The sequence below is a fragment of the Martes martes genome (genome assembly GCF_963455335.1).
Source record: "Martes martes genome assembly, chromosome: 5".
NCBI lineage: Eukaryota > Metazoa > Chordata > Mammalia > Carnivora > Mustelidae > Martes > Martes martes.
In genome coordinates this window covers 137,002,942-137,022,718 of record NC_137892.1, presented here as the reverse complement: position 1 = coordinate 137,022,718, position 19,777 = coordinate 137,002,942, and the positions used below count along the sequence as shown (strand labels likewise).

At 35.8% G+C, this 19,777-nt stretch overlaps 1 protein-coding gene across 1 annotated transcript in view; it reads left to right on the top strand.

Moving 5' to 3' along the window:
* The window catches only part of NIPBL (NIPBL cohesin loading factor), a 202,560-nt gene that overhangs the window by 163,871 nt on the left and 18,912 nt on the right, over positions 1 to 19,777 (top strand). Inside the window, exons 32-34 of the mRNA XM_080803351.1 lie at positions 973 to 1,026; positions 15,923 to 16,031; positions 17,497 to 17,633. Of these exons, the coding sequence (XP_080659477.1) occupies positions 973 to 1,026; positions 15,923 to 16,031; positions 17,497 to 17,633 (300 nt within the window). The remainder of the gene's footprint in view (positions 1 to 972; positions 1,027 to 15,922; positions 16,032 to 17,496; positions 17,634 to 19,777) is intronic.

Genomic DNA, 19,777 nt, shown 5'->3' with positions numbered 1-19,777 from the left:
GGGAAATTAAAATTATATGTAGATTTTCCAGTATGCAAGGGGTCAGCATCCCTAAACCCTGCATTGTTCAGGGTCAGCTGAACTTCCCTTTACATTGCTGGAGATACTCAGAGGATGCAAAGAAGATGAGATTGGTATTTCTACATAATCACTTCTTGGCATTCGTTCACTTAAGCACTGATACTGAAATTCTCTGTATTCCTCCACTGATTGAAAACAGAGAGGGGGAAGAAGGAAAAGTGGATGAATAGGTAACAGTAGCCCGGGAATAGCAACCTAAAATGGGTTAGTACTTTTTCAGAAAATATGAATTAAGATAAGTCTCATTATGTTTAGTTATAAGCACAAGTTCTAAACCTTTTCAACCCAAAGTACTTTTTGTTTTGAACATACATTTTGTATTATCATTTACAAGTTCATCTTTGTTTCACTCATGTCTTTAAATCTTCTATTTAGAAGGAAAATAATAAGCAAACATTTCTATTTGTATTGTTTTAAATCTTACAGATTTTTCTGACTAATTGAAGTTATTATTCAAAATGTAATATCCTGTATTTTTTAAAGTTTTTATTTAACTTTAGTTAGTTAACATACAGTGTAATATGAATTTCAGGTGTACAATATACTGATTCAGTACTTCCATACATCATCCAGTGTTCATCACAACAAATGCTCTCCTTAATCCCCCTCACCTATTTCACGCATCCTCCCATCCACCTTTCCTCTAATACCTCATTTAATTTCAATACATTAAACTAATTTCTGGAATATCTTCTAAAGTGTTTTTAAAATTAAATTGTTTAGCATTGGTAAATTACTGGTTTACTAAAAGAATAGTTTTTTTAAATGAGAACATTGAGACATTAATATACTTCAAGCTAAAACATAGCAAAGATTTGGTTTTTGTTTTTGTTTTTCAGATTTTTAAGTAAATTTCTAATTTTGATAGTTTCACCATATTTTCCCACTTAGGTTGCAGCATGCAGAGATACTGGATATGACTGGTTTGAGCAACTCCTTCAAAACGTGAGTGTTATTTTGACTCCTGATAACAAATAACATGAAATTTAATAGAAGGTTAGTTCTTTGTAAGCTTTATGATTTAAAAGAATCTTTTCAGTTATTTTTTAAGAATTTTTCTTTTGAGGAAGAACATTTATTTCAGTATATTAGGCTGAAAGTGCTGGTTAATATCCCTATTTAATAAATTATTCGATGACTGTTGTAAGTTTTCTAAATCAGTAATTGAAATTCTGTCTTCTCTGCCTTCCAGAAAATTATTTTTTTCTTATCCCTTTAATTTATATGTTAGACATGAAATCTACAGATTTACAGATTGCATTAAATATATATTTACATTTTTTGATATTATAAAATATGTAGAATTTCCTGTAATAGTGCAGAGTTAAACTACAGTTGTTCTTAAAAATTTCATTCATAAAAATGTTTATCTCCCTATGAATTTTTTTTATTTCAGAAATTTTAAATAGTTAGAAGTACTCATCACCCAGCTTCAAAGTTATCAGCATTTTCCCAATCTTATTTTACTCTAATCCTTCACTTAGATTTTTTTTTAATTATTTTTTCTTGGCTGTAGTACTTTTAAAGCAAACCCCATACTTTATATCATTTCACCATAAACATTTTAGTGTCTAAAGAATTTCTTTAACAGAAATTACTTTTAAAAAATAACCAGAATATCATTACCATCTATATCAAAATAAATATTAATAAGTTTTCCCTAATATCTAATACCTATTCAATGTTCATGTTTCCCTGATTGTCTCAAAAATGTATTTGTATATTTGGTTTGCGGTTGCTTTGGTTGATAAGGCTTTTAAGTCTCTTCTCTTAATCTATGATAGTCAACCCCTTACTCCTCTTTTTTTTCATGTCTCTTATATGTTTTCCTATAGAATGTCCCACATTCTAGATTTCATAGATCTTTTCCTTCTGGTGTCATTTAAGTTATTCCTCTGTTCACCATATTTTTTTCAGTAAACTCTTTGATCTAGAGCCTTAATCATATTGAAGTTCAATTTTAGGAGTAGGAGACCAGGATGATGCTGAATGTTAGTGATCACATCAGGAGGCACATAATGTTTGTTTATCCCACTTTCAGTTTAGATGTTGTCAACCTGGTGCACCTATTATAACGAGTTTGTTCATTTTTTTAATATCAGTGTGAATGAATAGATTTGTATGTCTTTATATTTTATTTTATTTATATTTTTAGCAGGGGATGGGGCAGAAGGAGAGGGAGAAAGAGAACCCTTACCAGGCTCAATGCCCAGCATCAGCCTGTTGCAGGGCTCAATCGCATAGCCGTGAGATCATGACCTGAACCGAAATCAAGTCAGACACTTAACCAACTGAGCCACCCAACTGCCCTGTCTTTGTATTTTAAATGTTCTAATCATAATTTTTTTTGAAGTTCAGATTGTCCCATCTTTGGCCAGTGGTAGTCCCTTCAGGTTGGTCTTTTATACTTTTGATATAACCTTATTACTCTTTTGTAACCTGATCACTTCTACAAGATACCCTAGACTCAACTTGTACATTTTCTGTCCCAAACCTGAAATCAGCCATTTTTCCAAAGAGCCCTAATTCCCTTTGCAGAGAAGAATTTAGATGCTGCAGATGTTCTTTGCTAATGGGTTATTATAGCTTTGGGCCTTTTCCAGAGGATAGAGCTAAAAAATGTGTATTTTTTAGAAAGGCAAAAATAAATCAAGAATTAATTTTGATTGTTTTATTCAAATTTTTTATATGAAAGTCTATTTCTTTGGTTTTGTTCTTTCCTTTAGGCTAAAAGTCTTGGTTCCCAAGGAAAGGAACATAATTTACTTGCTTTGTCCTACTATATTAACAAAAACATTGAATACAGTTTATAAGATTGCTTTGCATTTCTTTTTATCTATAGCTCACTAAAGATATATTACTAAAAGTCCATCTTTTTTTTTTTTTTTTTTTTTTGAAGGGGGGTGGAGGGCCAAAGGGAGTGGGAGAAAGAGAATTTTAACAGGCTCCATTGTGGGCTCCATCTCACAACCCTGAGATCGTGACCTGCACCAAAATCAAGAGTCACACGCTCAACCGACTGAGCCATCTGGGCACCTCATTAAAAGCCCTTCTTGAAATAAATTTTTTCTGTTTGATTATATCAACAAGCTCCTGTCTAGTTAAGTCTGTTTATTTCTGTCTACTATTGTATGTTTAGCAATATTTTTAACAGTCAACCAAAATTGTTTTCTTGAAGCACAATCAAGATCTAGAATCACCCTTCAAACTTCTTTGCACCTCTTTATATGGTACTCTTTCCTTGGTCCCAGGAAACAACCAGTCTACTTTTTGTCACTAAAGTTAGACCTTTGTAGGATTTCTTATCAGTGGATCATACAGCATGTAGTTTTTTTGTGTTTGACTTCTTTTAATTAGCAGAATATTGCTGGTATATTAATATTCTATTCATTTTTATTGCTGACAATTATCAGTAGTACATACGGTAATTTCTTTATGAACTCATAAATTTATGAATTTGTGTTTCCAGTTTAGACTTTTCTGAATAATGCTGCCATGAATATTTGTGTGCAAGTGTTTGTGTGGATGAGTGTTTTTATTTTTCTTGGGTAAATTCATATAAATGTGATTGCTGGGTCATGTGGTGAATGAGAAATGGCCAGACTCTTTCCAAAATGGCTGAACTATTTTGAATTTCTACCAGCGATGTTCCAGTTGTTTTACATTCTCACCAATACTTGGTTTTGTCATTCTTTTTAACTTTAGCCATCTGATGGTGTGCAGTAATATGTTGCTTTTTAAAAAAAAATTTGAAGATGCCTTTTTTAAACATCTTCGTGGTATTTTCATATGTTCTTCAGTCTGTAACATCTTAGGTTCTCTTCCTAAATCATCTTCTACATATTATCTTTTATTTCATAAGTTTACATAATATATTTGGTATCATTTCCCTCCTACGTCAAATAATTAGCTCTATGTTACAATGCATTGTGACCATCTTACTTATATTTATGTCAGTCATCCCAGATAGGACGTAATAATTTCAAAAAGGCTCTACAACCACATGTTTCATCTGATAATTACAATAAGTGAGTAAGAATTAATTGTAGCTATCAGAACTGTCATTTAGTATTACAAAAAAGGATCTAAGATAATACCCATATGTATAATTGGCAAGTTAGAAGCAGAAAGGAGATGACTAGATTTGTAATCTCTTAGCAGTAAATTCTGTGTTCTTATATCTTTACTTTCTAGTCCTCTTTGGCTACTTGTTCATTCAGTCCTTTTTCCCCATTGTATGTTTTACTTTAGTTTCTGACAGTAGTTTATCAGTGACACTGTAACTTCGTGATACAGTCATTAGATTAACAGAATTTAATTTATTGAAAGAAATAAAGCTTAAAAATATTTATTATAGGGGCACCTGGGTGGCTCAGTGGGTTAAAGCCTCTGCCTTCAGCTCAGGTCATTATCTCAGGGTCCTTGGATCGAGCCCCGCATTGGACTCTGTGCTCAGCAGGAACCTGCTCCCCTCCTCCCCGCCTGCCTCTCTGCCTACTTGTGATCTCTGTTTGTCAAATAAATAAAATCTTTAAAAAAAAAAAAATTATTAAGGGGCGCCTGGGTGGCTCAGTGGTTTAAAGCCTCTGCCTTTGGCTCAGGTCATGATCCCAGGGTCCTGGGATCGAGCCCCACATTGGGCTCTCTGCTCAGTGGGGAGCCTGCTTCCCTCTCTCTCTGCCTGCCTCTCTGCCTACTTGTGATCTCTGTCAAATAAATAAAATCTTTTTAAAAAAATTTATTATAGATGCATTTAAAGAGACATAACCACTCTTAGCAGTTACAACAACATGTATGCATAACTTTTAAGAGAGCTTAGGAAGGATATAGAGAATAGACTGCCAGAATCATTAGAAATTCTTGAGTCAAGAATAATTAGTACACATGGGTACACCAAGCTGGCTCAGTCGGTAGAGCATACAGTTCTGGATCTTGGAATTGTGAGCTTGAGCCCACACTGGGGGTAAAGTTTAAAAAAAAAAAAAAAAAAAGATTTTTTCTTTAATTAAAAAAAATTGGGGGGGGGCACCTGGGTGGCTCAGTGGGTTAATCCTCTGCCTTCGGCTCAGGTCATGATCTCAGGGTCCTGGGATCGAGCCCCGCATCGGGCTCTCTGCTCGGCGGGGAGCCTGCTTCCTCCTCTCTCTCTCTGTCTACTTGTGATCTCTCTCTGCCAAATAAATAAATTCTTAAAAAAAAAATTTTTTTTTTAAATTCCCAACACTTTGGGTGCCTGGATTGTTCAGTTGATTAAGTGTCTGCCTTCATCTTGGGTCATGATCCCAGTGTCCTGGGATTGAGCCCCATATCAGTCTCCCTGCTCAGTGAGGAGCCTGTTTCTCATTCTCCTCCCCCTGCTGTGCATGCTCACTCGCTCGCTCGCTCTCTCTCTCAAATAAATAAAATCTTAAGAAAAAAAGATTAGCACACTTCAGCTATTTCCACTTGAGCTCATATACACATTCTACTCCATCCAGTTTCCATTACTTCTCATTTTTATTATTTTTGTGTTGAGTGAGTTTCTTATGGATCAGTGATTCTCAACATATGGAATGTAGTCATCTTTTAGGGAAACTTATAGTACTATAGCTTCAAATTCAGACATGCATCAAACTATCCGCCAACTAAATAATTTTGTTAGTATATACACACACATACACTTTAAAATGTATGCAGATTCATTGCCTTCATAACCTTTAATGAATTCATAGTTTTATAACTTTTTAATGAATTCATAGTTTTTTTTTGCCATTTTTCAGTAGCGCATGAAGAAAAATTTATCATGAAAGTCCTTGTATTTTTTAATTTCCATAAAGTAGTCTAATTAGTTTAAACCACTGTCAAATCCCTGTGATAAGTACACAAAAATTGAATTGATTTTTTTAGTGCCACTGATTTTCATTGCTTATGAACCAAGACTATGGTCCTTTTTTAGTTTATAAGAAAACACAGGTGGGGCGCTTGAGTGGCTCGGTTGGTTAAGTATCTGCCTTGGGCTCAGGTAAATGATCCCGGGGTCCTGGGATCAAACCCACGTCTGTTGCGCTCCATGCTCAGGTGGAAATCTACTACTCCCTCTACTCTGCCCCTCCCCGACATGTGCTCTCTCTTGAGCATGCCTGCTCACTCTCTCAAATAAATGAATAAAATCTTTAAAATTTTTTTTAAAAAAAGAAAATGCAGACAGTGAAAAAACTTGAATAACATATATTTCACATGTTCCTGGCCTAGTACTCTAAAACAAGATCTCCTTGAAGTTTACAGTCAAATACTTTATCAACCAATGAATGAACAGGAAAATTAATATACTCGTGTAATTTAATAGTACCCCACATCTTAAAGGAGGAGACTACTGAAACATAGAGCAACTTAGATGAATAATAAAAACATTACAAAGAGTGAAGAAGACTTACACAATAGAGTACATATTCTGATTCCATTTATATAAAGTTCTAAGAGAGTCAGAAGCTAGTCTGTATTGGAAAAATTCAGAAGAGTGGTTGCAGGGGGCCAGGGGATTGATATGGAAGGGACATGTACTAGGGTTCTCCAGAGTAGCAGAACCAACAGGATACTGAGAGGAGAGAGAAAAGGATCTATTTTAAGGAATTGGCTCATGCAGTTGTGGTGCCTCTTAAATCCCCAAATCTGCTGTCTGCAAGCTAGAAGTCCAGAGAAGCTACTGGTGTAGTTTAGTCTTTGTCTGAAGGTCTGAACCAGGGTACACAATGGTATAAATCCCAGTTGGAGTACAAGAGAAACCTGATGTCCCAGCTCAGAGAATAGTCGGTTTCTTCCTTCTTCCACCTTTTGTTCTTTTCAGGCCCTCAGTGGCTTCTGTGATACCCACCCAAATTAGGATAATCTGCTTTACTGAGTCCACCATTTCAAATGTGAATCTCATCCAGAAACATCCTCACCAATACCCAGAAGGAATATTTAGCTGAATAACTGGGCATTCTGTAGCCCAGTCAAGCTGACACATAAAATTAACCATCACAAATCTACTTTGTCAACTTGGCATGTATATATATATCTCTTTAAACCATACTTCAGGGGCACCTGGGTGGCTCAGTGGGTTATGCCTTTGCCTTCGGCTCAGGTCATGATCTCAGGGTCCTGGGATTGAGCCCCGCATTGGGCTCTCTGCTCAGCAGGGAGCCTGCTTCCCCCCTCTCTCTCTGCCTGCCTCCTCTCTGCCTACTTGTGATCTCTATCAAATAAATAAATAAAATCTTTAAAAAAGAACAAAACATACTTCATTTCCAAAAACAATAACAAGGTCATAGTTCCACCTAACATGATACAGCTATCCTGCATACAACCAAAAATGCACTAATCTCTTTCCCAGGAGAAAAAATGATGTCCTTGAGTGATACTCTTCTCTTTGATATCCCATAACTTAAATATACTATGATATGAAGTCAATACATCTTGTGTTCTATGGTAAGGGAATAAGAGGGGAAAAAATTATTTGCTCTTTCCTCTCTCCCTCCTTCTCCCTCTTACCATCCCTCCCTACATACACACACACACACACACACACACACACACACACACTAATGTATTCATAACAAAATAAGTAGAAAATGCTCATGGCAAAGTTTTTTTTTTTTTCCTATATCTTGTAATGTGGTCATGGCTGCCTTCTTTTGCCTTCTGTCCATTCCTCTTTGCCTTCAACAAGGACCTCAGCTGGTCTTGGTTCATGGTGGAATGACTCATAACTTCATTCTTGAAGGGTCTTTACCACTAGTAGTCCTGCCTGGCTTGGGTTGATACAGTTTTTACATTGACCTTAATCACAGGAGATGGTAATACTAAGAGTTCCCATAAGGGATCTCCTATATTCGAGACATACTCTTCCTTATCTCCGTTGTAGAGCAGAATTCCAGTCTCTCTCTGGTAGTCAGGATCAGTCACTCCAGCCAGTACCCTAATTCCCTTCTTTGCCTGTTGATTTAGAGGCATGAGGAGCCCAAAGTAGTTGGGTCGTCACCTTAACTTCCAGTTCAGTGGGATAGTTGTGTCTCCAGGTGGGAGCTCCTTCTGGAACTAAGACCTCTAGGTCAGTAAAGCATAAATTTGCCAGAAGTAAAAATTTTGCTAGCAGGTTGCTAAAGGTAATAGTGAGTGATGCCACTCCCATTTCCACCCCTTGCAAATTTCTGGATTATGAATCCTGGTTGTGGGCTAAACAGCACCAAATACTGGATACTGATTCAGAGCATATAGAGCCTTCTGGAGAATCTTGCCCCAGCCATGCAGGATATTGCCACTTATCTGGTGCTATATGTAACCCTTCAAAAGTCCATTCCATGATCTATCAAGCCACTTGGATTCACTGATCAAAAGTAATCTGTGTGGAATACCATGACAGTAAATAAGGCATTCTATAAATCTACAGGTGGTAGTTTTGGCAGAAGCACTGCATGCAGGGAAGGCAAGTCTATATCCAGAGGGTCTGTTCCAGTAAGAATATTATGAAAATGGTCCTGTGTAATCAACCTGCCCATGAGATAGCTGTCTTTTCACCCAGGGAGTGGTTCTATATCAGGGACTCAGTGTTGGTCTCTGCTGCTGGGAGATTAGTCACTCAGCAGTGGCCATCGCCACACTGGCCTTCATGAATAGAAGTCTGGGTCACTGAGCCCATCTATAACCTCCATCCCTGCCACCATGGACAGTTTGTTCATCAGCCCATTGAGCAATAAGGGTAGTTGGGAAAGAGGCTGATATCCTCCAAGAAGACACCTGCAAAATGAGTCTTCATATCCACTTGATTATTTAATTCTTCCTCTGCTAAGGTCATCCTTTGGTGAACATTCATGTGAGACATAAATATCCTCATGTTTTTTGCCCAATCAGAGATGTCTATCCACATGCCTATTTTCTATGTTTCCTTGTCCTCAGCTTTCTAATCCTCTTCCTTCCAAGCCCCTAACCATCTAGCCAAACTGTTGGCCACAGCCCATGAATCAGTATAATACATAGTCACATTTCTGGTCGTTCCTTCTTCCAGACAAAGTGAACAGCCAGGTACACTGCTCAAAAGTTCTGCCTAGTGGAAGAATTTCCCTTCACCACTGTCCTTCAGGGATGTTCCAGTCAGGAGCTATAGTGCTACAAATGTCTACTTTGGAATGGTCCTGTATATTGTGCAGACCTATTTGTAAACCAGGTCAAAGTCTTCCTCTCCTCTGCTGGTTGATCATAGGGGATGATCGTAGGGAACTCCCCATGAGTCCATAGGTACAGGCTGGAAGAGAGACCATATAGCAGGAATGAGAACCATAGGCATTTGGGCTGCTCTCACCCTGTCACATCTATATCACTTACATTTGATGATGACTGGCTACTCTGCATACCCAACTATATCTTGGGGGTTGGGAGGGTCAGGTAACACCCAGTTCATCACAGGTAACTCAAATTGCATGGTAGTGTGGTGACCCATAGCTAGGCATTCAGTATCTACTAAGCCCCAGTAGCAGGCCAGGTGTTCTCTTTAAAAAGGAGAGTAGTTATCCGCAGAGAATGACAAAGCTTTGCTCCAAAATCCTAAGGGTTTGTACTGCATGCAGTCCCCCTATGGGATCTTTCCAAAGGCTCCAAACAGAATCCCTCCCTGCTGTTGACACTTCCAACACCTCTGGATCATCTGACCCATGGTGCAGAGCAGCTTGCCCAGCAGCCTGGATCTTGTGCACAGCCTTCTTCTATTCTAGGCCCTATTCCAGCACAGGCAGCATCTCGGGTCACTCAGCAAATGAGCGAGAGTAATACATCCAGAAAAAGAATTTGTTGCCTCTAAAATCAAAAGCCCACTAGGCATTGTGCCTCTCTTTTTGGTTATATATAGGAGAGGCCAGATGGAACAGTTTATCCTTTACCTTAGAAGGGATATCTCAACATACCCTGCACCACTAAGACACTAGTAATTTCACTGAAGTAGAAGACCCCTGAATTTTTGTTGGATGTATTTTCCCACCTTCTGACACACACAAGTCTAGAGTGGTTGCTACTTTTTGCTCACTAGGTACAGTCAGCATCGTACCATCAATGTAATGAACCAGTGTGATAATCTTATTAAAGGAAGAGGTAATGAGCTGGCCTTGCCTGCTGACAGCAAACTGCTTCTGATAGGCCTTTGACAGGGATGGAGAAAAAGACATCTACCAGAAGGTATCAGGCAACCAGGGAATGTATTAATTCGCTCAGGTAATACCTTATCTGGTATAGCAGCTGGAGTTGAAGTCACCACATGGTTAAGCTTATGCTAATCCACTGTCATTCCCCAAGATCCATCTGTCTACTGCACAGGCCAAATAAGTAAGTTGAATGAGAAGATGGTATGAATTACCATCTCTGTATCCTTCAAGTCTCATGATACCACTAATCTTGACAGCCCCTCCAGTAGTGTAGTATTGCTTTCAGTGTACTATTTTCCTGGGTAGAAGCATTCCTCATGGCTCCCACTTGGCCTTCCCACCATAATAGCCTTCACTGCATGGATCAAAGAACCAGCGTGAGGATTCTGTCAGCTGCAGAGTATATCTATTCCAATTTTGCAATTTTGTACTAGGAAATAATCGCGGGGTGTATTTGGGGACCCACTGGACTCAGTGTGAAACAAACCAGAGTTATACCTCCATTGACCACCTGACCTCCAAACCCCACCCCTACTCTGACTTATGGACCACAGCAACCTTTAGGGTCTCCTGGAATTAGTGCCAGTTCGGAACCAACATCTAATAATCCCTAAAAGGTCTGATCAATTTCCTTTTCTCCAATGTACAGTTAACCTGATTAAAGACCATAGGTCCCTTTGGGGAAGGTTAGGTAAAGAATTAACAGTATATTTTCCATAGAGTATGGGACTCCTTCCATACTTAAGGAATCAAGAGGATTCCTCAGGGAATGACAGAATGTGTGTGTCACCAAAATTCATATGTTGAAGCCTAATCCCTAGTGTGATACTAGGAGGTAGGGCTTTGGGGGGATGATTAGATCATGAGGGTGGAGCCCTTGTGAATCAGATTAATGCTCTTCTAAGAAGAAACACAGAGAGATGATCTCTCTGTTCTCTGCCACATAAGGATATAACAAGAAGACCATCATCTGCAGGCTAAGAAAAGAATCTTCACCAGAAGATGCTGGCACCTTGGTCTCAGATTTCCCAGCTTCCAGAACTATGAGAAATAAATCTCTATTTAAGCCACCTAGTCTATGGTATTTATTATAGCAGCCCAAGCTAAGACAGAAATTGGTACCAAAAAGTAGGATATGGCTGAAAACAAATAATGTGGAAGTGGCTTTGGAACTGGATAATATGTAGAGACTAGAAGAGTTTTGATGTGCATACTAGAAAAAGCTGATATTTCGAGGGACCTTGAAAGGCAGTTCTGGTGAGGGCTCAGAGAGGAAAGAAGCTGTAGAGAAAGCTTTTGTCTTCTTAGAGAATACTTATATTCATGTACAGAATGTTGGTAGAAATACTGACAGTAAAGGCCATTCTGATAGGGTCTCAGACGGAACTGAGAAACATGCTATTGGATAGCAGAAAAAGCAGTCTTTGTTACAAAGGGGCGAAGAACTTGGCTGAGTTGTGTTCTTGTTCTGGTGTTTTATGAAAGGTAGAATTTCAAGCATGAAATTGGATATTTAGCTAAGGAGATTTCTAAATAAAGTGTTGAAGGAGCAATTTGTTTTGTTTATAATCAAATACTGTCTTTCCGTCAGCCAGTGAGTGGGTAAAAAGACTGATATATCCACACAGTTTCATAGTATTCCACATCATAAAGGAACAAACTGTTGATACATACAACTTAGGTGAATAATAAAAACATTATGCAGAGTGAAGGAAGCCTTACACAGAAGAGTACATGTTTTGATTTATATGAAGTTCTAGGAGAGGCAAAATTAATCTGTATTGGAAAGACTCAGAAGAATGATTGCAGGGGGTCAGGGATTGACTGGAAAGTAACATGAGGGAACTTTCAAGGATGATGGTAATATTCTCTACCAATGGTTCTAAGAGGCAAAGTTACTGAGAGTACCTGCAACTTGTTAGATACACGAATTCTAAGGCTTTACTCCAGTAACTCTGAGGGTGGGCCCCCTATTCTATATTTTATAGTCTCTCCAGATGATTCTGATATGAGCTAAAGATGTAGATCACTGTTCTGTATCTTGATAGGAGTTTGAGTTCTAATGTTGAATGCACTTAACAAAACTGAGGAAATGAACACTGAAGATTTATACATTTGATTTTGTGTAAATTTTATCTCAAAAGGGAAAAAATAGTATACTATTTACAGTTTACTTTGAAATACATCAAAAATAAGATGGATAAAGATGTATGTGTATGTATACATATGTATATGTATATACATGCGCTTATGCATATATAAGCATAAGGCTGGTTTGACATCAGTGTGTGTGTATGATTTAACACCAAAGAAGAAGAAGTAAGTAATTACTCCAGGGAGCACAGGAAAATTTTTTGATAAAATTTAATAACTTTGAATGATAACCTCTAATAAAGTAGGAACAAATTCTGACAAAATAACTATAAACCTAAAATGAAAATCATGCAAAATGGGAATATGTCCAGAGATCTCATCAAAATAAAAAAATAATCAGCAAGGGGCACCTGGCTGGCTCAATTGGTAGAGCATGTACTTTTGATCTCAGGGTCTTGAGTTCAAGCTTCATGCTGGGTGTGGAGCCTGCTTAAAAATAAAAGAAGAGGGTTCCTGGGTGGCTCAGTGGGTTAAGCCTCTGCCTTTGGCTCAGGTCATGATCTCAGGGTCCTGGGATCAAGTCCCACATCAGGCTCTCTGCTCAGCAGGGGGCCTGCTTCTCCCCCATCTCTCTCTGCCTGCCTCTCTGCCTACTTGCAATCTCTCTCTGTCAAATAAATAAGTAAAGTCTTTAAAAAAAATTTTTTTAATAAAAGAAGAAAAGAAAAGAATATAGTCATCAGATACGTTGAGATGATTGTAAAATGCATGTGGAAAAGCAGAGAACTAAAAATAATTGTCATTTTTAAAATGCAGGAGACCTGACTTGCCTTATCAAATATAGGACTTATTTTAAAGATGTAGTAGATAGTGTGGTACTAAATAGACCAATAGAACAAGATGGAGAGCCCAAAAATAAGCCTCCATGTATATAGGATATACTTTTAAAATAGAAGTGGCAATGCAGCTAATGAGGAAAGAACGGAGTTCTTAGTAAATGGGGCTGGGACAATTGGCTATCAAAAAGGAATTTTTCTTTTCTTTTTTCTTTTTTCCTTTTTTAAGATTTGCTTCCTACTCTGGGGCCCCTCAGTGGCTCATTTGACTAGGTGTCCAACTCTTGGTATCTGCTCAGGTCATGATCTCAGGGTAGTGAGATCGAGCCCCACGTCAGGCTCCGTGGTCAGTGGGGAGACTGCTTGAGATTCTTTCTCCCTCTCCTTCTGCCCTCCCACCACTCCAGCACCCACATGTGTGCTCTCTTTCTCTCTCTCTCTCAAATAAGTAAATCTTAAAAAAAAAAAAAAAAAAATTGATTTTTACTTCAAGTCAGTAATCACCTCCATATAAAGAAAATCTTTAAAACCTTTAGAAGATAATATATGTGAATATATTTCTGACCTTTCTGTAGGGAAAGATTTCTTAAACAAGTTCCAAAGCCATTAACCTTAAAAGATTGATAAATTTCAGTGTGTTGAAAGAAAGTACATTTTTTAATCAAAAGATATCTTAAAGCAAAAACACAAGTCACAAACTGGGAAATGGTATTTGACACACATGTAACATGGAAAAAAGGATCATTATTAAGAATATGTGAAGAATTCCTCTTCTATAAACCAACATAAGGCAAGAGTCCCAGTAGGAAAATAAGTAAAAGGCATGAACAGGCATTTCATACAAGAAATAGCACATATGGCCTATACAGTGTTCAACTTCATTAATAATATGGAAATTACAAATCAAAACTATGTTTTACATTCATTTGACTAGTGGAAATTGAGAAGTCAATGATAACAATGATGGAAAAGAGATGAATTAAACAGTATCTCTTAAACTGTTAATTGAGAAAATACTACACCAATTTGAAAAAATACAGCATTATTTCATAAAGTTGAACAATTGTATAAACTGTGACTTAGTATTTCCACTTAAAGGTATATACCCAAGAAAGTCTTGCATATGTGTACAAGGAGACAAAAGAATTTTCATTATGCCATTAAAAATGTCTAATTCCATCTAAATTAATTGCAGTATATCTAAACTAATAGCAGTATTAACACAGTAGCCTGTTGCTTATCAGTTAAAATGAATAAAATACAGTCATTTGCAACAACCTGGATTACGGTTAGGGACATAATGCTGAGTGAACAAGGCAAGTCCCAGAAGCCAACATCTAGCATGATACGTTTTAGAAAGTTGAAAATCAGAACTATAAACAGTATACAGCTTACACGATTTTTTTAAGCAAAAAAATTATAAAATTCCTGATAATGGTTACCTTGAAGTGACACAGAAGATGGAATAAGGGAAGGAGCACATTGGGAAAATAAAAGTCCATGGAAATATTCTTGTTCTTAAGTTGGGTTCATAGTACAGTATTTTTATAAGTAAGTTAAAAAGGCACATGGTAGTGTTGATGGTGTGTCATGAACCAAAATATAGGATTTATACTTTTGTGTGTACTTAATCTCTTGGAAAGGAAAAAGAGAAAATAAGGAAGAGAGGATTGTTTTCTGCTCCTTCCTGGAAAAGACTAGGATGCGATTTTAGTAGCTGCTTAAACAATCGAGTTGTGGATCAGGACAAGTAGAATTTGCTGTACAGAGTTGAAACTAAAAATTGAAATTTTCTTTGATTTATTTCTTTAAATTGAAGAGGATGTGGGCAACATACATGTTATGTTATTCTGATTGCTATCAATTGTTTTAATCATTTGTGCATCTTGTAGTGAAAGTTTAAACTTGAGCTATCCAAAACTAGCCACATGTGTTTGTTTTTTTTTAACTTAATTTGAATTTTTGTTTTTATTTGATTTTAATTCTTCGGTCATGCTAGCAACATTTCACATGTTTAGTAGCTGCACATGTCTTGTGGCAACCATATTGGACAGCACAGATAAAGAATATTTCCATCATTGCAGGAAGTTATATTGGGCAGCACTGGAACTCTTCATGAAAATCAAATACACATTTCAACTTCCTTAATATCTCCAGAGTTGTATTAGCTAGTCTGTATTAACAAAAATATACCAAAGATGACTTTACAACTGACCTATGATTATAAAAGTTTGAATTGCTATAGTTAGACTGATCTTTTCTCCTCATCTCCTCACTCCTAACACTTTTCTTACGTTGTTTATTAATAATTTGTCAAAAGATAATACAAAAAAGAAATCTAGCCTTATGTTTTGTAATTTAAAAAATTGAAGGTGCAATTCAGATGAAGTTATATTAAAAATGTAGTTAACTTATACTTTTTTGAGATATCAAAGGCCTTTGAAATAAGGAAGAATAGAAATTCTTTAAAATAATCCAGCTAGCACTGAGCATTAAGGAAGGTTACCTTTCTCATTTCTCTCAGGTCCTACACACAGCAGTTAAAATACTTCATACTAACATTGTTTGAAAGTATTTATAAATTACTGGTTTATAAGATATTTTAAAACATTTGCTATATATTTTTTATTTATTTGCATTTTCCCTATTAATTGTTAATGACAAACTGAAAGCTTTTTATGGACACATTTAATGCATTTATATTACTATTGCCTAATGAATAATTATACCGGGATTTTTTTTTTTATATATATACATGTATAGTTGTTGAAGTCCGAAGAGGATTCCTCATATAAACCTGTGAAGAAAGCTTGTACTCAACTTGTTGATAACCTAGTTGAGCACATTCTTAAATATGAGGAATCTCTAGCTGGTAAGACATTTTATATATTGGTCATTAAGTTGATTTTATAAGATATTTTAAAATTCTTTGGGCACATTTCTCAATTTTGCTTCTGGTTCTACTTAGCCTAATAATTAATGACACTTTTAAATGAAGGGGGTTTTTTGTTTGATGTTGCATCCGAGATTGTATTGTTTAGGTTGACTAAGATTATCTAGAGCACTATAATAAAAGAGTAGGTCTCATCTCTTCTACATCTTTCAGTAGCATATAATTTTAAATGTTATGTTGAACAGACATCAAAGTCCAGGTGCTAATATGGATTTAGCTAGTTGCACTCATCCAAAAACTGCTTGATATCTTTTAAATGATACAGAATTTTCTCTCAAAAATGAAATTGTTTTAACTATGATAAAAATGTTTTTAAAAGATTTGTAGTACATTCCTAATATCATTTATAATTGTTATATAAAATGTATTTAATCTTGAGCTAGATAAAACGGTTAATATTTTTTAAGTTGACAAATTCCTTAAATACTTAATATTTTATATTATCTATTACATTATTTACCAGTCACAGATTCGAAGTTTATAAATAATTATATAAAACTGTAAAAGTAATTGATAATCTATTGCTTAAAGCACCCGAGACTAACATTACTTCCCATATCCTAATGTACATTGATGAGGAACAATAGTCAGCCTTGGTCATTCTCCAGAATTGGGAGCCTTATAGAGGTACCATTATGGCACCTAAGGAAATTGTTGCTATCCTTTATATTTTATATGCAGTTTATTTTCTTTAATTTTTTTTTCATTTTCCATGTGTACCTCTTTTTCTTTTTATCTCCTAGTTCTGTTTCCCCTATTTTAGCCTATCCTAGATTTTAAGGGTGATACTGTTGTCAGCGTTGAAAAGTTGCTAATCTCTTCTAAAAACTAATTTGCCTCCTGAGAACCACTGTATCTCCTAACTAGCAGCATTTTCCTCCCACTGGAGCATAGTTTACTTTTCTAAGGTAGCACTGGTCTAGCTTCTTAATTTGTCATGCCAGTCTTTTAACATTCTTCTACCATGGTAGCATCTCTTTTTTCCCAGTACCTTCAAACACAGTATCACCACAGCTAATTTGTTTTTGTCCCCCTTTGCTAACTTTCCCTTACTTACTTCCATCCCTTTTAGATACCAACAGCACCATGTTTTTTCCCAAAACCCCATCCCTAAACTTAGCTTCCATTCTACTTATTAACTTCAACCCTATACCCCTTAGTGTAAAATTTACCTTCCATAGCACAGCCTCTTTATCTTTTTTTCTTAATATATGTAATATGTATAATAAAAGAAAAAATGTAGGAAGTCTAGTATCATGAGAAATACTAATCTTTTATTGAAGCATGTATTAAATCAGGTCAGGGGGTGATATTGACTAACTTAAATAATTGTATAATTTCCACTGCCTTGTCATATTTTAGTATCTTATTTCTGTTTTTCCAGACTCTGACAATAAAGGTGTGAATTCTGGAAGATTGGTAGCTTGCATAACCACTTTGTTCTTATTCAGCAAGATAAGACCTCAGCTCATGGTTAAACACGCCATGACTATGCAGCCATACCTTACCACTAAATGTAGTGTAAGTATAGAGCTGTCCTACTTTTCTGTCTTACCATGTAGTATTTTCAGTTTAGAATTCACATGATGTCATTCACACTTTCACTGACCAGCTGTGTCTTATACTCAAATATATGTTCTAATATTTGTGGCAAGTTATCTACATTTTCCTGATGTATTATAAATGAAGTTCAGGCTTCATTTCCTTTATAAGCTCCTCAGTTCAAACCCTCAGTAAATGCTTACTAAATGTTGTAACTACTGCTAAGACCTCAAAGGTGAATGAGGCAGAGTTCCTCTCATTGAGAAATGTACTGTCTTTTGGATTCTAAATTTGCTTTTCATTTGTCATTTCAGTATATTTTTTTATATTGTATTTATTTTCTAATACATCAATATGTTGAATATGGAAAATCAGAGATATTGGGTGCTTGTTTTAAGTTAATATTGCACATGCTCTGTTTTTCTAAGGTTAAATGTGAAAATCAAATAAAACATTGCTTATGTAAAATAATCCATCAATTTATATGACAGCATGGTGAGTTAAGTGGCTTATTACAAACACTAAATTTTGAAGTAGTCCAAAAACTTTAAGATGTAAATAGTTTTTTTACTTGCTATGTTCCCAGTGTTCCTAAGGAACTAATTTTAACTGTTTTCTCTACTAGATTTGCTTTGCTGCTATGGTCTCGTTTTTTGGTGATCTAAAATTAACAAGTTCTAGATGAAAAACCTGAGAAATTTTAACTGCGGAAAGTACCAGAAGATAAATATATAAAAACAACATATAATATTTCTGAGATCCTCATTCTATCTTTAGGGCTTGTATTAGATCCAGAAATAAATTGATTAATATGTAATCTATGGCCGGTAATAGCTAATATTTATTGAGCACAGTGCCAAGTACTATGAAGAATTTTACATGCATTATCTCATTTATCTTTTGAAGTAGGTATCATTATTATCTCAGTTTTACAAATAAGAAACTAAAGCCTTGAGAATATAAATAGCTTGCCCAGTGTCACACAGCTGACCAGTCCCAAAGCTAGAATTCAACCCCATGTCTGTCTGCTTCTAAGAACTGGTCTGTAATATAACTTGCATGAATAGGCCATGTTTGAACCAATATTTTTGTAGCAAGATTACTTTGAAAACATTTTATACAGTTTTTATATGTCTATTTGTGTGTTTGTATACACATATGTGCATATTTATGTATTGTTTTATCATGTCAGATGGGTAATGTGCCAAGGTTATAACAAGGTATAAGGGAGGCACACGTCCCATAAGAGTGTGAACACCCTCTCATCGTGCTTATGAACTAGAAAAGGATCTATATTTTTAATTGAATCCTGTGGGTATGCTAAAAGGAAGGGTGAATGTTGGAAAGTTTTATACACATACACACAGAGTTTTATATAAATAAGGCCATTTCCTATATGTTAGACACATTTAAATTTTTTTGTTTTCTGTATCCTGCCTCCCTCCATCTTTATTCTTCTTCATCTCGGGATGAACAACCTGGAGTATCCTTATATACTATATCCATACTTCTATAATTGTGCACATATGCACACATATATAACTGGTTGACCAGTTTTTAAAAATCAAGTTATATGCATATTATGTTAATATATACATATTATATATGTATACAGTATTCATCTTATAAATGTCCTATGATTTATTTAACCATTTTCCATTTTGGCGGGTTTTTACATTGTTTCCTATTGATAGGCACTACAAACAATTTCTTAATAAACATTCCTATTCATATACCTTTAAATAGGGGTGCTTTTGGGGGGGGATGGATCCTAAGAAATGGACTTGTTAGATTAAGGGAATGTTCTTTTGGGTTTGGGTTTTTTAACAGATTTTTCCAAATTGCTGATGAACATGTTTTATAGCTCTATGGAAACCAGTATATGACAATCTGTGTCATTTTTACTCTTTGCCAGTTGGGTATAAAGGAATAGTTCATTGTTGCTTCATTTTACCTTCCCTGATGTCCAAGAAGGTTGAATGTCTTTTTTATGATATTAACCAGTTGTAATTGATTTTCTGTGATTTGACTATATCATTTGACCATTTTACCTTTAAATTGTGGAGCTTTTTTTTTCTTTTTTAAAAATTCTTTACTCTTAATTTTTTTAGATTTGAAGCATC